Genomic DNA, 14,972 nt, shown 5'->3' with positions numbered 1-14,972 from the left:
TGGATGCCCGCGCTGTTAATCCGCAGCCCTCGGAGCACATTCTGTCCCTGCCAGCGCCGCCGCCGGCCCGGGGGGGGGGGGGGGAGGGGAACCGACCCTGGGAAGGATGCGGCGGCTCAGGGCCACCCATGGGTGCACAGCATGCCGTGGCCTTCTGCAAGTGGCACCGGAGCAGAGCGGGGACGCAGCAGACAGACGGCAGCACGGAGGCTCTGGGCTGCGGGAGAAGGGCTTTGGAGCCGAGGCTGCAGAGCAGGGGATGCCAGCTCTGTCCCTGGGGGTATTTTTAGCCCTTCCGGGACTGGAGGACTTGTAAAGCCATCGCTGCGGCTTTCCAAGGAAGCCCTGAGGCTGTTACAAGAAGAGTTACTGGAAAGATGGCTTCAGGGAGAAGCAGAGCACCGGGGGTGTGCATCTGCAAGCAACATCACCATGAAGCATCTCCATCCTTGTCCCGAGGGGAGGCGAAGGGAGGTTTGGGTAAGGGTGCATGGAGCACCTGTGGGTCCTGCGTGGCAGCGCTGGCATGGGGTGCAGCTCTGAACACTGAGCAAGGTCCAAAAAGCAAGAAAGGAAATGAAAACCCAAACAGAAGAGAAACATAAAGAAGAAAAACACACACACACAAAAAAAAGGAAAACAAACAAAAAAAGAAGAAAAACAAACGAAACCAGGGGGAAAAGTCACATTCCAGCAGCAGTGTTTGTCACAGCACAGCCCTGGAGGACACTGTGGAACTCAGCCCCACTTCAGACCCTCTGAGATCTGCTGTGCTCAGCAGACACGGGGTGCAGAAGTGCAGCAAACCCGAAGCTCACTGTGAGCACAGCGGGCGCAGGAGCTGCACGACGGGGAACATCAGCACTGCAGAACCTGACGGGTGCTGCCATGGGGGTGGATGGGGATGAGGCCACATGGAAGAGGAACAGTGGCACATAGGAGAGCAGCGCTCTGCTGAGCTCTGGGAAAGGGGAAGCAGCACTGGGGCACGCACCCAGCGTGACTCCAAATGCAAAAGCTGAGAGCTGCAGTTGGTTAAAAGAAATTTATTTCAGAGAAATCACCCCAACTGAAGTTGTACAAAAAGAGTAACGTCAGAGACAAAGAGTGGTCGGTATAAAAGTGGTCACTGATACAAACAATAGAAAATCCTCTGAGCAATGCCCAGCACCGGGGCTGGGGCTCTGCGCAGGGGTCGGGGGGAACGCAGTCTCTGGTGGCTGCCCCGGAGGACCCACTCCAGCTTTTTTCTTGTTTCCTTGGCCAACAAAGCACTGTGAGGGGCCACGTCTGTGCCACCCTGCAGGAGCAGCACCAAAACACCACCGCAGATCTCTGCTGCTTTGGGAATTACACAGCCCCAGTGTTGGCCACGGGGGGCTCTGCTGCCCCCACCCAGCTGCCAGGTGGCTCCAGCCATCCCTGCAGCAGCTCCCAGCCGTGCTCACCAGCAGCACAGTCTGCCTCACCCGGCCAGTTTTCTCCTTAGGAAACTGCAGTTCTGGAGAAGCAACTGCAGCAGCAGAGCTGCACCCGCAGCACCGCGGGGTCCAAACCCAGCACAGGATTTAAACATTCTCTGGATTCCCTGCAACACCTCCGAGCTCAAAGCTCTCCACAGCAGGAGGTGCTGGAGCACACATAGAGGAGCACCATCCCAGCTCCATCCGAACCCCAAAACGCTGGGGCGGTTCCAGCCCTTCAGACCCCACAGGGCAGTGCCTGTGGTGGGGGCTCAGCGCTCTCACGGCCGCCACGCGCCCACTGCCATCCTGCAGGCGCTCTGACTGCAGCCCAACGGTCACGATGCCATCAGCACTGCTCAGCAGGTCATGCAGCGCGGGCGGATGCCGTCTGAAGGTGGGTTCGGGTCGATCTGCAACGCCAAACCCAGAGTCAGGACCCCCGGCAGCAGTGGGTGCATCACCCCGCACCACCCGCACGGCTCCTCACCTCAGAGTAGAGTGGAGGCGGTCGGAAGCGGAACTCCTGGATGTAGGTGAAGAAGGGCCCTTCCAGAACAGCCCCGAGCTCACTGCGGCACGGCGGGGCCAGGCTCTGCTCGGCTGTGGGGCTGGGCACCACCGCTGAGTAATCGGGGGGGGCTGAAGAGAAGAAAGAAAAGCGTCGAGGAATGGGGAACGTGCAGCTGAAGCGGCTTCAAGCGTGCCGTTCCCTGACTTGTTGAAGCTGTAAACGTGCCCTGGCCTCTGCTCACCTTCAGGCTGCTCGGGGATGCTGCTCAGCCAGTCCAGGGTGATGCTGTACTGACTGCTGACGCTGGACGTGCGGCTGCCAAACGGATGCAGTGGGATCGTCCCGATGACGAGCGGCAGCTCCAGGAGCAGCTTGGATGTGCCAGGAATATCCACACAGACCTGCAGGCAGTGGGGGAACTCAGCTGTTGCGTTACTCCCACAGAGGGGCAGAGCTTTCCCGGGTGAAGGGAAGAAGGGAATTCTTGCAGTGGGACAGGCAGGCAGATGCTCAGCACAAGACATGGCACAGAGCACCAACCTTGATAAGCACAGCTTTGGGAAGACGGGAACACCCAGCAGAGAGCTGAGCCCCACCGCGGTCCCCACGCACCCCTCACCTTCAGGGCATATTCCACTTGGATGATGCGGCACTGCAGGATGGACGGCCCCACCGGAGGGATCTTCAGCGCCCGCCCATGCCACACCTCGCGCTTCCCCGCAGCGATGGAGTCCCCGACGATGCTGGTCACCACTGACTTCTTCTGCTTCTTGGTGCCCCGAGCGATGAAGGTCTGAGTCTGAATGATGGCTGCTTTGGGCACCACCGCCCGGTTGGTGCAGTTGTCAATCTCAGCAAAGATAGGGATGACCTCACCTGCCGAGCAGATGCACATGTTGCAGACGGAGCCCAGTCCTGCCCCGAGGAATTCCTGCACGGGGGTCACCGGGGGTTCATCTGCCCGTTGGCACGGCGGGGATGAGCAGGTGACCCCAAGTCCCCTCCAGCCAAAGTTCACCCTGGGTGCCCGAGGGAGGTGCTCACCGGGGGTGTAGCCTTTGCGGTCGATCTTGGCAGTCACTGAGACCTGGCCACGATTGCAGTACCAGGCGCGGGCGAGTTTCTCCTTAGCACCCGCCTGGGGAGCCTGAAAAAAGGGACAGGCAGAGGCTGCTTAGAAAGGAACAATAAAACACAAGGCAAGCGCTTCCCTGGCACAGCCAACCTGCTGGGGAGCAGCACCGGCTCCTAGGAGCCTTATGCAAGATGCTGTTGCAATGCATTCCAGCTCCCAAAAAGCAGGAGGTGCAGCAGCCTCTGCACTCCTGGCGCCCATCCCCGCCGCATGGCGCACCCCTGACAAGCTCTGCTCGGGCACGGGGGCTCACCAGCAGCGCAGGGGTGTTGATGTCGATGGGTTCGATGACGGTGAACTCCTTCTTCACCTTTTTCACCGTGGCCCAGGGCCGGTGCAGCTTGGCCTTCACCCAGTAGCGCACGCTGCCATGTTTGCCCTCGAAGGACGTCGCCAGGGTCCTGGAAGTGAGAAGGAGTGACTCTGAGGGCTCTGCCGGCAGGTTTGTGGCAGAGGTGCCGTGCTCCCAGCAGCGGCTCTTCCCCTCTGTGTTAAGGAAACCATGAACTTACTCTGGGAGCTGGAAGGTGAAGGGGAACTCGTGCCTTCCTGCCTGCAGGACGGTGACTTCGCCGTTATCTGTGGGCAGAAAAGACGGAGGGCGATTATCTCCCACCCGCGGGGCTCCGCGCCGGGATGGAGCACACGAAGGGGACGGGATCCTTCTGCCGGGGCCGCACCGCCAAACCGCCACCGCGCCCCGCAACCCCACCCCGCTCAGCACGGGGTCCCGCCGCCCACCCGGCCGGGGGAGGCACGGCGCGGGGATCCCCACTGGGTGCGGGGTGCCGGGCCGGGGGCGCGCGGGGGGCTCGGAGCCCGCAGCCGTACCTGGCGGCGCCAGCAGCGTGTCGCGGTGGCTGAGGAACTCCACCTGATCGCTGTAGCTCTGCGTGTAGGCGGTGCTGGAACCGGCGCTGCGCGATTCGGTCCAGTGGACGCGGGCGGCTCCGAGCGCCCGCAACCGGAGCGCCCCGCAGCGCGCGGCCCCCGCCAGCTCCAGCACCACGCGCCCCACCACCGCCTGCCCCGGGCTGAAGGCGGCCGGCGATCCCCGCTCCGCGCCCTCCAGCACGATCAGGAAGCGCTTGAGGCGATCGAACAGCATGGCGAGAGATGGCGGCTCCAACAACTCGCCCCGCCGCCGCCCAGCGCCGCTTTAAGTGCCCGGCGCGCCCCGGGGGCGGCCCCGGCGGGGCGGGACGGGACGGGACGGGGCGGCCCCGGCAGGCGCCGCAAAACAACGCAACGAGCATGTGCGGGCGGTACGGCCCCCCTCCCCCCCCTCCCAGGGCTTCCTCGGACCTGCAGCCATCCGGTGGCCGTCGCTGCGGAGCTTCGGGACCCGCTCACCCCCGTGGCGGTGCGGTGGGGACCCCACGAGATGGGGGTGCGCACCCCAGGATGAGCCCCTCGGGGCGGGAGCCGCACCCCTCCGCGACCCCCCTCTCGTCCCCGCCGGGATCCCGACGCCCCACGGCTCTGCTCGCCCCGCGCCCGCAGCGCTGCGCGTGCGGGGACCCCGCGCCCCTCCCGCAGCCGTTCGCAGGATCGCAGCTGGCTGCGGGCGGCTCGCGGCGCTGGGCCGGGCCGAGTGGTGATGCGGGGAAAGCTGCTCGGGGCCGCGGCTCCGCTCGTTTCTAAGAAATGAAGAACTGGCTCCCGTTCAGCTTGTGCAATGCGCGGTGAGCAACGCGTCCCCCCCGGGCCGTTTAACCAGGCGAATGGCGGCTCTGCGCCGCCCTGCGCTGCGTTTGTGACAAATCTCACCCACGGGGCCTCGCTCTGCGCCCAGCATCGCTGCCGTGCAGTTGGGGTCAAAGCCCGGCGGTGGGGAGCTGCGGGTCCGCAGTGCGAGGGCAGGAGCCGTGCTTCGTTATCTTTACGTGACCGTTTGCTGCCGTGAGCAAATATGAATCATTGCAAACGCTGCAAGGGAGCGCGGCGGCGGTGGGAAGAAGGAAGCGAGGCGCGTCCTGGCACAGCGGAGCTCCGGGAAAGCTGCGGGCGGCCCCCGCGGTGACTCAGCCTCACCCACGGCCGCAGCCCCCCCCCCCCCATTCCCCGTGCCTTGGGGACCCACGGAGCTCTGCGGCCACGGTGCCACCCCGGCATTTTGGGAGCCCGAACCCAGCCCCGGCCTCAGCTGTGCACACGGGGCCGGCCGCAGCCCCCCCGGCTGGGACAGAAGGGGCACTGCTCGCAGAGTGCCGTGGGACCCCTCCCAGCACCCCGTGTGGGTGCACCCAGGGCCTCGCCTTTGCCCGTGAAACCCTGTTGTCCCTTTCCTTCCTGCTCGCACGCTCTGCCTGCGATGGCCCTGAGCACTTCTCCATGGCTTCTGTTTGGGAGCACAGCAGAGTCCCACGCTCACTGCTCTGCCAGGGAGCTGCAGATAAACCCAGTGAGCGCAGCACAGCACACTTATCTCCTCCCGGCTCGCTGCTGCGTTGCCATGGCAAACTCTGCATTTTCCAAACGTAGCCCAACTCATCAGGAAGCAATGAGGGAGCAGTCGTGGGACCCCTGGACGACAGCATATTTTCCCCAGCCCCTCTCTGTGCTGCTGGTGGCAGAGGCACAGAACAGGACCCAGCAGGACGGACACATGGGAGCAGTTGTGGCTGTAGAACAGCGCTTCTCCCAGCCCACATCACTGCTGTGATCACAGACCCGTGTCCCCCACAAAGCAGAGAAGGAAGCAGTGTGCAGGTGATGCAATGGCACCCACAGGGCTCCCTGCTCCCCGCAGAGCTGCCAGCTCCACGCTGCAAGAGCGCAGGGCCGGTGACTCCCCAGCCCTTGGCTGAAAGCCCTCCTCCAGGCAGCCCTATCCTGAATTGTTATGGGATGCTTTACACGCCTGCAGCTGCCGTGGGGCCACCTGTAGGCACAGCAGAGAAAGGCCGCCGCCGAAAAGACAGGAGCTCCGTAGCAATGAAGATGTTCAGAACAAGGTGGTAAGGCACAGTCATCTCGAAAAAGTGTACGGCCCTACAGTGCAGGCTGGAGACAAGAGCAACTCCAGGCAGGCAGTTCCCATGTGACCCCTCCACCGGCAGCGAGGCTCTGCCTCTGGACAGTGAAATGCCCTCGTGGATTTCAGAGTCAGGGAAACCCCATGGCAGCAATGATGGTGGCACAGCGGCTGCAGCGGTGTCGCTGTCTGTGAGGCAGAGTTAACGAGCAGGTGGACAGCTGACATGTCCCATGTCACTGGGCTCTGGATCATTTCATCCCAACTACACAAATAACTCAAGTGCCTTCTCCTCACACAGCAGATCCAAGCAACACACCAGCCGGGCATGTGGCTCCAGCACCAGAAAACTGAAAACAAATATTTACTGAGCTCCTAAGTGCTCTTTCCACACTTGCGAACAGACCCCGTGTTTGCACTTCCCTGCGCAAACAGAACAAAAGCCACAAACCTTTGTGTTCACCAGCCTCGAGTCCGCAGGCAGCCTCGCAGCAACCCTCGGCAGAGGTCAAGAGGCAGAACCCTGCTTGCAGATGGCACCGGCGCGAGGAGGGCGGAGATGTGCCCAGAGTGGGGCCTGCAGCCCGCGGGGTCCCGACCGCACGGCGGCACAGAGCCGCTCCCCAGCCCCAGCCTTACCGGGGATGAGCTGGCGGCGGCGGTTCAGGAAGGTCTGGAAGGCGGTGTAGTCGTGGTAGACGATGTTGAGCCCCACGCTGCGGCTCTCCAACCAGTGCACGATCGCACGCCCGCGAGCACAAACCTCCAACGCCCGCAGGCGCAGGGCACCGCGCAGCTCCAGCCGCACACGGCCGTGCAGCAGCTCCCCGCTGCCGTAGGCTCCCCACGCTCTCCCGTCCTCCAGCTCCACCGCCAAGCTCCGCACGCGCCCCGGCGGTTGCATTGCTGCTGGCCCGCTTTGCCCTGCGGCTCCGACGTGCGGCCCTCCAGGGGAAGGAAGGAAGAGCAAAGGCTGCACCGAAATCCCCTCTCTGCCCCCTGCCCCCAGCCCTGCAGGCTCCCCAGGTGGGGCTCAGACTCTGCTTTGTGGTGATGCTTCAGTGTTGGCCTTGCGTGCGAGGCGGGTGCGGTGCCAAGGGGAGCTGAGGAGGTCAGCGACGGGGCTTTTAAAGCAAAGGAGGAGTAACGTCACTTTGTCTTATCTCCGAGCCGCAGCCGCTGTTGGTGTGCCGTGGGTACGTGCTGGTGGCTCCGTCTGCAGGGAGGAGTGTTGTGCTGGTTTTACACTGCGGGGTCTGTTTGGCCTTCCCAACTCAGGCAGCCCTGAGGCATTTCTGTGAGTGGTTGGAGGGGGGCTTAGAAAGCAAAGATCCTTTCCCCAAAAGCCAGCAGAACTTTCTGTGTCTGAAACTGCAACAGGATCTATGTGAAAAGAAAGCAAACAACTGCAGCCCACCCCCAGCAGCAGCTCACCACCGAAAGCTGGTGCTCAGCATTTAACCCCAGGGAACAGTGGCTGTTTCTGCAGTAGCACAACAGGTAGCAATGCCAACTTATGGTCATTAAGAATATGGGACAGACCTGCAGCGTGTGCAAGTCCCTGTTACTACACCCAGTGAAGCAATCTATACGTTTGAATCTCGGTGTTTGCAAAATGCCAGCAAATGACACCGTGAGGAGCAGCTGTGGGAACCTGCAAGGCTTGAGTACGGCTTCTTTCAAGTACACGTGGGACAAAGAGCAGCCCTTTCCCAAGAGATGTAATGTCAAATCTCAAGAGGAAAGCACGGGGAGTTTGTGGGCCACTGCTCACATACAGACTGCAGCAATTGGAAATGAGTTAGCAAGCCTGTTCTAATACTGCACTGCTGGCTCACAGCGCACGTGAATCAAATCCATCTGCACCAAAAGGCTGAGAAGAGCTCGTGAAGTGGCAGCTGTGACAAGGCAGCAGCTGGAGCTGCTCACTTGGCCTCCCTTTAAAATGCCTACATCCCCACCAGAGTTAGTGCAAGCTCAGCATTCAGGGAATCCCCAGGAGTTTATCAACTGAACAGAAATACTCTGCTTGTCGCTAGGAAAACAGCCCCGCTCATCATAAGCTGAGAGCGCTGCTTCTCCGCCCTCCTGTTCACTGACCTTTGGTTTCAGGCCTTGACACCAAAATCCAAACAGATAACACAGGAATATTCCAGCCCACACGCAGCCCTGACGCTTCTGGTCTCTCGCCCTTCCCCTGAGCTTCCCCCGCTCCCTCCTGCCCTGCACCTGCCTGGAGGCACTGCATGGATCCTGCAGCTCCAGAGAGCTGTCACCCGTGTCTTTGGACCAATCCCCTGGTGTTTATTGCTGTCACAACACTTCGTGTCCTCATTCAACTCTTGAAATAAATGTTCACTGTAATAACACACAGCTGGGCCAGGAGCAGGGCCAGACCGGCAGCAGCAGAACAGCTGGGTAACACAACACAGGCAGTTGATGTTGCAGGAAGTTCTGGGCAAGCAGGGAAAAGGGGGAGCATCACGGTGCAAAGAGCACCTTTCCCTGGGAGCAATATTCTTTCAGGGTCCCCAGCGGGACGCAGCTCACGTGGCAGTTTGCTGCTTGGATTTCTGCTGTGTCTCTGTGCTTGGGTGTGAACTCATCCTTCTGCTCGGTACTGAAGAGATTCTGCTGCTTCCAGGGCAGCACCAGGTGTGAGCGCTTCATCTGAGGAGAGAGCAGCACGTGGGCATGGGTGGAACATGAACTTCACGGGGTGGCTGCAGCTTTGCTTTGCATAATCCCTCTTCCCAAACCTGCCCACGGTGAATGCTGGCCTGTTAATGCTGTACCTGCTGTAGCACATCTTCAGAGAGCCGTTGCTTCTGCTGTCTGTGTGGCACCAGCGTAGCCTGGGTGGTGGTGATGGGATTTTCATCTGTTCACAGGTTGCAGTCAAAAGACAATTCAAGCCAGTAAATTGGGAGGCAAGGTCAGAAAAGCTTTGCAGTTTGTCTTGCAGTCACAGATCTGCAGACGCTCCATTAATGAGGGGCAAAGACAGACTTTGCAGTCAGCCCTGCAGGGCAAACCTTTGCCCAGCAAACAGCTGCGGACTGACAGCTCTCACTGAGGAGGTAAATGAAATTAATGTGGAAGACATGGGAATATCATTCCACATGCTGGGTATGAAGGCAGTGACAAGGGCAGTTTTGATTGCTATCTGCTCCGCATCTAAAGCAAATGTCTTAAAAACACACACAGCACGAAGGGACCTCGCTCAGATGCAGGCTGTTGGCCATCAGGAACAGTGCCAGAGGAGGATTTTAATGCCTCCCACGACCAGCTCAAACTGCATCTCTTCCTGAGGTTGCAAAAGCACAGCTTTTAATTCAAATCCTCCCCCAAATACAAAGTAAATTCAGAAAACAAATACAGCAAGGGAGAAAGGTCAAGCCTCTGGTTTGTGTCCCAGAAAACATTCATGCCACCACCTGAACGTGCCAACAATTCCTACACAATAGGAGCGAGTGACTGCAGTGACAAAGAAGTGAGATGTCACCTGGGGGGGTGAAAGTGCCTGAAATGAGCAGTTGCCCTGTGCAGCAAGGGGCTGAGTGTGGCTGTTCTGCCCGATTTCAAAGTACTGGCTTTGTTTTCCTAATGACACTGAAGCTGCACCCATGCCTGCCTGCCACCTTCAACCCAAGATATTTGAGCTGCTTCCTTTCCCAGAGCACCAGGCACTGCTTTTCCTTGCACAGACCCAGGAGAACCTCGCAGGCTTCCTCCAGCACCAGGACAGCCTGAGCAACCTTACTGTGGTAGCAGAAGGGGATGTGGCTGTCACGGTGGCTCTTGCTGTTTCCTGTCACCCTCTGGGGCTGCTGTAGTGGCTGGTAGTCTGAGTGCTGTGTTGTGCTGAAGAAACAGGAGCCTGAAAGGTCATCTCCTAAGCAGACATTGCTTCCATGTTTCTGCAGCAGCAAGTCAGGCTTCGGTGAGAAGTTCCACCTGCCAGCCTACAGAACACAATGGCTGGCTGTAACAGAAGTAGGCTGGAGCTGGGAAAGGTGCCCTGTGTCACATCACACCCCCATGCAGCCCAGAGGCTCGTGTTGCCAGCCAGCATGGAAAGGGGAGAATGGACAACGGAGGCCTAAAAAAGTGCTTAAAAACAGAGAGCCTGTCCTCCAGGTAAACACCCACACAGCAAGGATGGGAACAGACCTCTGGGTAGAAGAGCTGCGTCGTGGTAATTCTTGCCAGTGCACGATTTCTCTCTGGGTCTTCATCACCTCTGGGGATGGATGAAGTGTTTTTGTTCAGACAGGCAATAGCTACAGGCTCTGGCAAAGGCGAGAGTGAAGGATGTAGCTGTTCAACCTGCTAGGAATGAAACTGAACCCCACTGTGAGGATACTGGCACTGAGTATGTAATAACAATAAAATGTTAAAAACAGAAATTCACATATGTATGATAGTCATGTATTACACCTTTTGTCTATATTATTAAGGCCAAGTGATAAAAAACGCTGTTCAGCTGGTTATAAACCTTAGCAGAGGTCTGCATGTTGTCTTTGCATCACCTTACCTGCATTATGTACTGGAAAGAGCTCTGACATCGAGGTGGAGAACCTGGTGCGATCATCCCCTGGCCGCACGTTTGTGTGGTGGATCTGGAAGGCAGCGCGTTCCTTGTCATAGAATCTGCAAGATAACAGATCTGAGCTGCTTAAATAGCAATGCTCATCAGAAGGAGCAGCTGCTGGGATGCTGTCAGCCTATCCTGCTGAATACCTGTGCTCCCTTTTGCCCGGGGCAGTGTAGGCATACTTGTGCTCGCTCGTAGATCCACTGCTTCTGGGATCCCCAAATTTTATACGAGATTTGTGCTGAAGGGAAGCAAACAGCTATGAAACTGCTGCTCAAAGCACGATCCCTTTGTTTCCCACCTCTGTCTTTCCATCTGCTGTTTTTTCAGTTGCACAGGACAGAATTCAACATGGCAATGTGCTGAAAACCGTGTCTTGGTCATCCCCAAATTCATGTTGTTACCTTCTCACTTGGCTTTGCAGGTGGACCGTGTTCACCTTTAAACTGCGTTTGATGAGAAGTGTGGTAATAGGGCCGTCCATCCCCTTTAATAATGGGAGCACATCCTGCAAACGGCCAGAAGGGGAACTGGTGTTATTTAAAACAAAACAATACAACACAGCTCTATTTACACTTGTAAGGAAACATGACTGAGATTAAAGCTATACTCTCAAGACAGCTGCTCCCAAATTGATTCAGCACCGTTGAATGGCAGAGCACTTAACACCAGATTAAAACTGCAGAACGTGGATGTGGTGCATCAGAAGCAGTGCAGCTTTTGTGTGAGAACAGCAGCACCTGAGGGACTGTAAGCGGAGATGTTTGCTGCTGGGAACGCTTGGCGCCCTTGGCTGAAGCCGTTTTATGAGTATCGGGTTGATTTATTCAGTCATAAAACGAGAAGGCAGAACATCCACGCGGCTTTAATGGTTGGCAGCGTGGTTCTGAGCCCGGCCACCGCCAGCCCGTGCTGGGGATCCCGGCAGCCTCTGACGCCGGAGCTCTCACCGCTGTGGGAGTGACGCGCCCTGGCAGCGGGACGGACCTCGTGCGCTGGATACGAGGTGCTGTGCACTGACGGAGGGAGCCCGATTTTCTCCCTGTCTCCACAAAGAACTCCGTCGCTGCTCTGCTGCGCTCTGGGGAGGGCGGGCTGTGGGGGGGGGGCTGCGGGGCAGGGGAAGCTGTCCTTCATCGCCGAGGAGCAGATGCGAACGCGGGGGTCTGCGTGCATTCGGACGCACGGCACCGGGGCGAAGCCGGGGCTGCGCTGCTGCAGGGGCCGCTCCGGGAACGCCAGGCGCGTCTCCGAGCAGCGCCCGCCGCCCTCGGCCCCGCTCCGCCCCAACACGGCCCCGCTGCGGGGCGGCTCGGCCGGCGTCGGCCTGCGATGCCCCCAGTAAGGGGGGAACTGAAGGTGAGAAAATGGCCGACCGTCGTCCCGGGGGCCGCCGCGGGCAGCGCCCGGCTGCGGGTGGGAGGCCCACGGGAACGGAACGGCCGCGAGACGAGCCGGGATCGGGGCCCGGGCCGCCATCCCCGCGCGTAGGCCGCGTCACCGTGGCGACGGCGCCGCCCTCCCGGCATGCCTCGCGCGGCGGCCCGGCACGGGGGCGTTGCTATGGCGGCGGGGGCGCTGGGCGCGCTGGTGGCGGCGCTCGAGTCGTACCGCGGCCGGGACCGCGCGGTGAGTGCGGGCGGAGCGGCCCTGCGGCGGCCCTGCGGCTCTGCCCCTCACCGGCCGTTCTCCGCAGGTCCGCGCTCTGTCTTATGGCTGCCAGCTGGCGGGCGGCGCGCTGGCCGGGACGCGGAGCCCCGCCGAGGGGCTGCCCGGGAGCCTCCTGGCCGTGTCGGCCCAGCTGAGCTCCTGCCGCACCGTCCTGCGCCTGCTGGACGACTTGGCCATGCTCAGCCACAGCCGCGCCTACGGGCTGGGGCCCAAGGTGAGCGCGGGCCGCGGGGCGCGGCGGGAGGAGGCCGCCGGGCCGCGGGCATCAGGGCGCGTCCATGTCCGTGTCCGTGTGCTCCCCGCAGGACGAGGACGCGCTGGTGCGAGGGCTGTCGGTGCTCCGCAACGTGGCCGACCAGCTCTACTACCCCTGTGAGCACGTCGCCTGGGCAGCCGACAACGGCGTCATTCGCAGCCGCTCCCAGCGCTGGTGGGCGGCCAGCACGGCGCTCTGGGAGCTCTCGCTGGTGCTGGGCACCCTGCGGTGAGCGCCGGCCCTCGGCTCGGATCCCCACCGCTGCTCTGCAGCAGTGACTTCAGTTTGCTTCCTTTCCAGATCCCTGAGAATCCTGTTCCGGTTAAGAAGGAAGCTGAGGCAGCAGAAGCGGTATGATTCCTCTCCCTGCTTCTACACCTGTTATCACCTGAATATTTTTATTTCGTGAGCTGTAATTGCACGGAATTGTAGGATGATAAGATCGTAGGATCACAGGCTTGGGCTGGAAGGCACCTCAGAGCTCATTGGGTTCCAACCTCCTGCCTCAGGCATGGTTACGGCTGTTAGATCACATCACCCAGGGCCCCATCCACCCCGGCCTTAAACACCTCCAGGTACAGTACACCATCACTAATATTATGTTTGTTTCCAGTGCTCCGCCTTCACCACAGAGTCAACAGAAAATGCGAGCCCAAGTGAAGGCTGAAGTTCTGAGCATCGTCAGTAACTTGGCAGATCTCTGCAACGCGATCCATTGGCTGCCACCAGGGTTCCTGTGGGCTGGACGGTTCCCTCCGTGGTTAGTGGGGCTCCTGGGGACCATCTCCTCCCTGATTGGTATCTACCAGGCATCTGGAAAGGGCAGTTCTGGAGCTGCGTGAGCTATAATTAAGCTTCTAAAACCCAAGTTTAATGTGGTAAGAAGGTATTTAATGAGGCAGGCTGGATGTTAACTTTCCTGGATGCCAATGATTCTAATTCCATGAATCCTGTAATTGAGAGTGTAATCAAAAGCTCTGTTACAGAGAGGGTTACTTATGGCTGACAGATTTTATTCATAGGAATCTTTTGGGTGAATCCTCTGAAAATCAGAATCTGATAGAATTGATAACAGAGGGAAAAAAAGGTTGTGGTCGCTTCCAGCCTTCCTGTACTTCAAAAGACAGCTGGAATCCCCCAGCCCCCGCTCTCGTGTAAAAGAGCACAAAGTGTTTGGTGCAGAAACAGCCGTGATTGTTTGACTCGGAACTTCCAGAGGATGGATTTGGTGAGTTCCAGCTCCAGGCCCAGCACCTGGTGCTTCCCTGAGCCACAGAGCTGACCTTGATGGTGGAAGTTTCTGTCAGAGGTTTTGGTGTCTGAGCCCACAGCAGCTGATACCCCAAACACGGACAGGAGCGGGTGGCAGAGGGAGGCTGGTGGTTGGCAGCTCCTTGTGACTGCTGCATTTCTTTAGAGGCCATAGGGGAAATAGCAGCAGCTGTATGCAGTGCCTTGCCAAGCTTTCTTCCAGCTTTTCTACCCGAGGAGAAACCAGAACAAGCCAAAAGGTGCTCTGAGGCTCGGGCTGTGCCTTTGTGGAAGGCCACCGGGTGGAGCTGTTCCACCGAGCTCTGCGAGAGCCGACGGGCTTAGAAAAGAAAAAAAGGAAAAAATGTTGTTGATCATTTTTGAAATAACTGGTGAAACCAATGCACGAGTGAGTTTTACAATCGTATCTTTAAACGGTGCCAATAATAAATGTGAGAAATGCTTCAAAGGCGGCCTTGGGTCATCATTACTTCTGATAAGTGGACAAACGTCATTTATGTGGCTTCAGAAAGCCCCAAACTGTTTCCAGGCAACGGAAGACATTGGTGCTGTGCTGCTGCAGCACCCACGGGCAGGCAGAGACCATCTGTTACCCATCTTCCTTCAAGTGGAATGATTCAGAGCACCTCACTGCTGGAGGTTTTTGCAGAGATGGGTCTTTTGGAAGCAGTGCTGCTCCATCTGAGCAGTGTTGTGTCCTGCGTTGCCACGTGGCTCACCTCGCTGGGCTGTTTGGCTTTTGTGTGCGTGTAACAAAGAGCAGAAGCTGCCTCCTGCCTCTGTGCTGGGCCCATAACGAGGCGTTGGTGCTCTCTACCCTTTGCCCTGTCCTTGCTGCCTTGGCTGGCTGTTTTACTGGACCTTCGCCCCGCCGCTGCACAGGAGGCAGTGCTGCCTTTGCTCACAGTTTGGTGGCTGATCCGGGAGCAGCTGCACGCAGCGCCGCTTGGAGCACTGGCAGCTTCTGTCTGCAAAGGATTCGTGTTTTCTGCAGTCTCAGACAGCTGGAACATCTGATACAGCTGCAACATCTGATACAGCTGCAGCTGCTGCCCAGTCCTGTCCTCAGCTGGCACCAGCTATTGCA

General features: G+C 59.1%; 3 protein-coding genes across 5 annotated transcripts; 1 reads left to right on the top strand and 2 right to left on the bottom strand.

Moving 5' to 3' along the window:
- Positions 1-1,026: 1,026 nt before the first annotated feature.
- On the bottom strand, positions 1,027-9,666 carry ARRDC2 (arrestin domain containing 2). 3 transcript variants are annotated; one of them, XM_048927606.1, is made up of 9 exons: positions 6,541-6,843; positions 3,944-6,439; positions 3,625-3,691; positions 3,366-3,513; positions 3,022-3,124; positions 2,597-2,853; positions 2,219-2,378; positions 1,954-2,105; positions 1,027-1,876 (listed from the first exon to the last, which is right to left on the bottom strand). In XM_048927606.1, exons 2-9 carry the CDS (start codon positions 4,218-4,220, stop codon positions 1,823-1,825), a joined length of 1,218 nt encoding a protein of 405 aa, XP_048783563.1. In that variant the 5' UTR covers positions 4,221-6,439; positions 6,541-6,843; the 3' UTR covers positions 1,027-1,822. The 3 variants fall into 3 exon arrangements, with proteins under 3 accessions (XP_048783563.1, XP_048783564.1, XP_048783565.1); XM_048927607.1 differs by lacking the exon at positions 3,944-6,439 and having other exon boundaries at positions 6,729-9,666; XM_048927608.1 differs by having other exon boundaries at positions 3,625-3,721; positions 3,974-6,843.
- On the bottom strand, positions 7,407-12,230 carry TEX45 (testis expressed 45). Its single transcript, XM_048927611.1, has 9 exons — positions 11,637-12,230; positions 11,091-11,194; positions 10,833-10,927; positions 10,627-10,742; positions 10,263-10,381; positions 9,853-10,054; positions 8,885-8,970; positions 8,589-8,759; positions 7,407-7,472 (listed from the first exon to the last, which is right to left on the bottom strand). Exons 1-9 carry the CDS (start codon positions 12,163-12,165, stop codon positions 7,407-7,409), a joined length of 1,488 nt encoding a protein of 495 aa, XP_048783568.1. The 5' UTR covers positions 12,166-12,230.
- PEX11G (peroxisomal biogenesis factor 11 gamma) lies at positions 12,224-14,899 on the top strand. The gene is made up of 5 exons (XM_048927609.1): positions 12,224-12,315; positions 12,383-12,571; positions 12,663-12,841; positions 12,914-12,964; positions 13,227-14,899. Exons 1-5 carry the CDS (start codon positions 12,250-12,252, stop codon positions 13,453-13,455), a joined length of 714 nt encoding a protein of 237 aa, XP_048783566.1. The 5' UTR covers positions 12,224-12,249; the 3' UTR covers positions 13,456-14,899.
- The last annotated feature ends 73 nt before the right edge of the window (positions 14,900-14,972 follow it).

This window comes from Lagopus muta, chromosome 26 (assembly GCF_023343835.1).
Source record: "Lagopus muta isolate bLagMut1 chromosome 26, bLagMut1 primary, whole genome shotgun sequence".
Taxonomy (NCBI): Eukaryota; Metazoa; Chordata; class Aves; order Galliformes; family Phasianidae; genus Lagopus; species Lagopus muta.
The sequence above is the reverse complement of the archived record's forward strand: the minus strand, read 5'-3'. Positions and strand labels throughout refer to the sequence as shown.

Excerpts from the sequence above, each read along its gene's own strand:
- TEX45 (XM_048927611.1), bottom strand. The coding sequence starts at position 12,165 with ATGGCGGCCCGGGCCCCGATCCCGGCTCGTCTCGCGGCCGTTCCGTTC. Across the intron at positions 8,971-9,852 it reads CATCCCCTTCTGCTACCACA|ATGAAAATCCCATCACCACC; the intron begins GTAAGGTTGCTC and ends ACCTGTGAACAG. Across the intron at positions 7,473-8,588 it reads AATATTGCTCCCAGGGAAAG|ATCCTGTTGCAGTTTCAGAC; the intron begins GTGCTCTTTGCA and ends CTTTTCACATAG.
- ARRDC2 (XM_048927608.1), bottom strand. The coding sequence starts at position 4,220 with ATGCTGTTCGATCGCCTCAAGCGCTTCCTGATCGTGCTGGAGGGCGCG. Across the intron at positions 3,125-3,365 it reads TCAACACCCCTGCGCTGCTG|GCTCCCCAGGCGGGTGCTAA; the intron begins GTGAGCCCCCGT and ends CCCTTTTTTCAG. Across the intron at positions 1,877-1,953 it reads CGCCTCCACTCTACTCTGAG|ATCGACCCGAACCCACCTTC; the intron begins GTGAGGAGCCGT and ends TTGGCGTTGCAG.
- PEX11G (XM_048927609.1), top strand. The coding sequence starts at position 12,250 with ATGGCGGCGGGGGCGCTGGGCGCGCTGGTGGCGGCGCTCGAGTCGTAC. Across the intron at positions 12,572-12,662 it reads CCTACGGGCTGGGGCCCAAG|GACGAGGACGCGCTGGTGCG; the intron begins GTGAGCGCGGGC and ends TGCTCCCCGCAG. Across the intron at positions 12,842-12,913 it reads CTGGTGCTGGGCACCCTGCG|ATCCCTGAGAATCCTGTTCC; the intron begins GTGAGCGCCGGC and ends CTTCCTTTCCAG.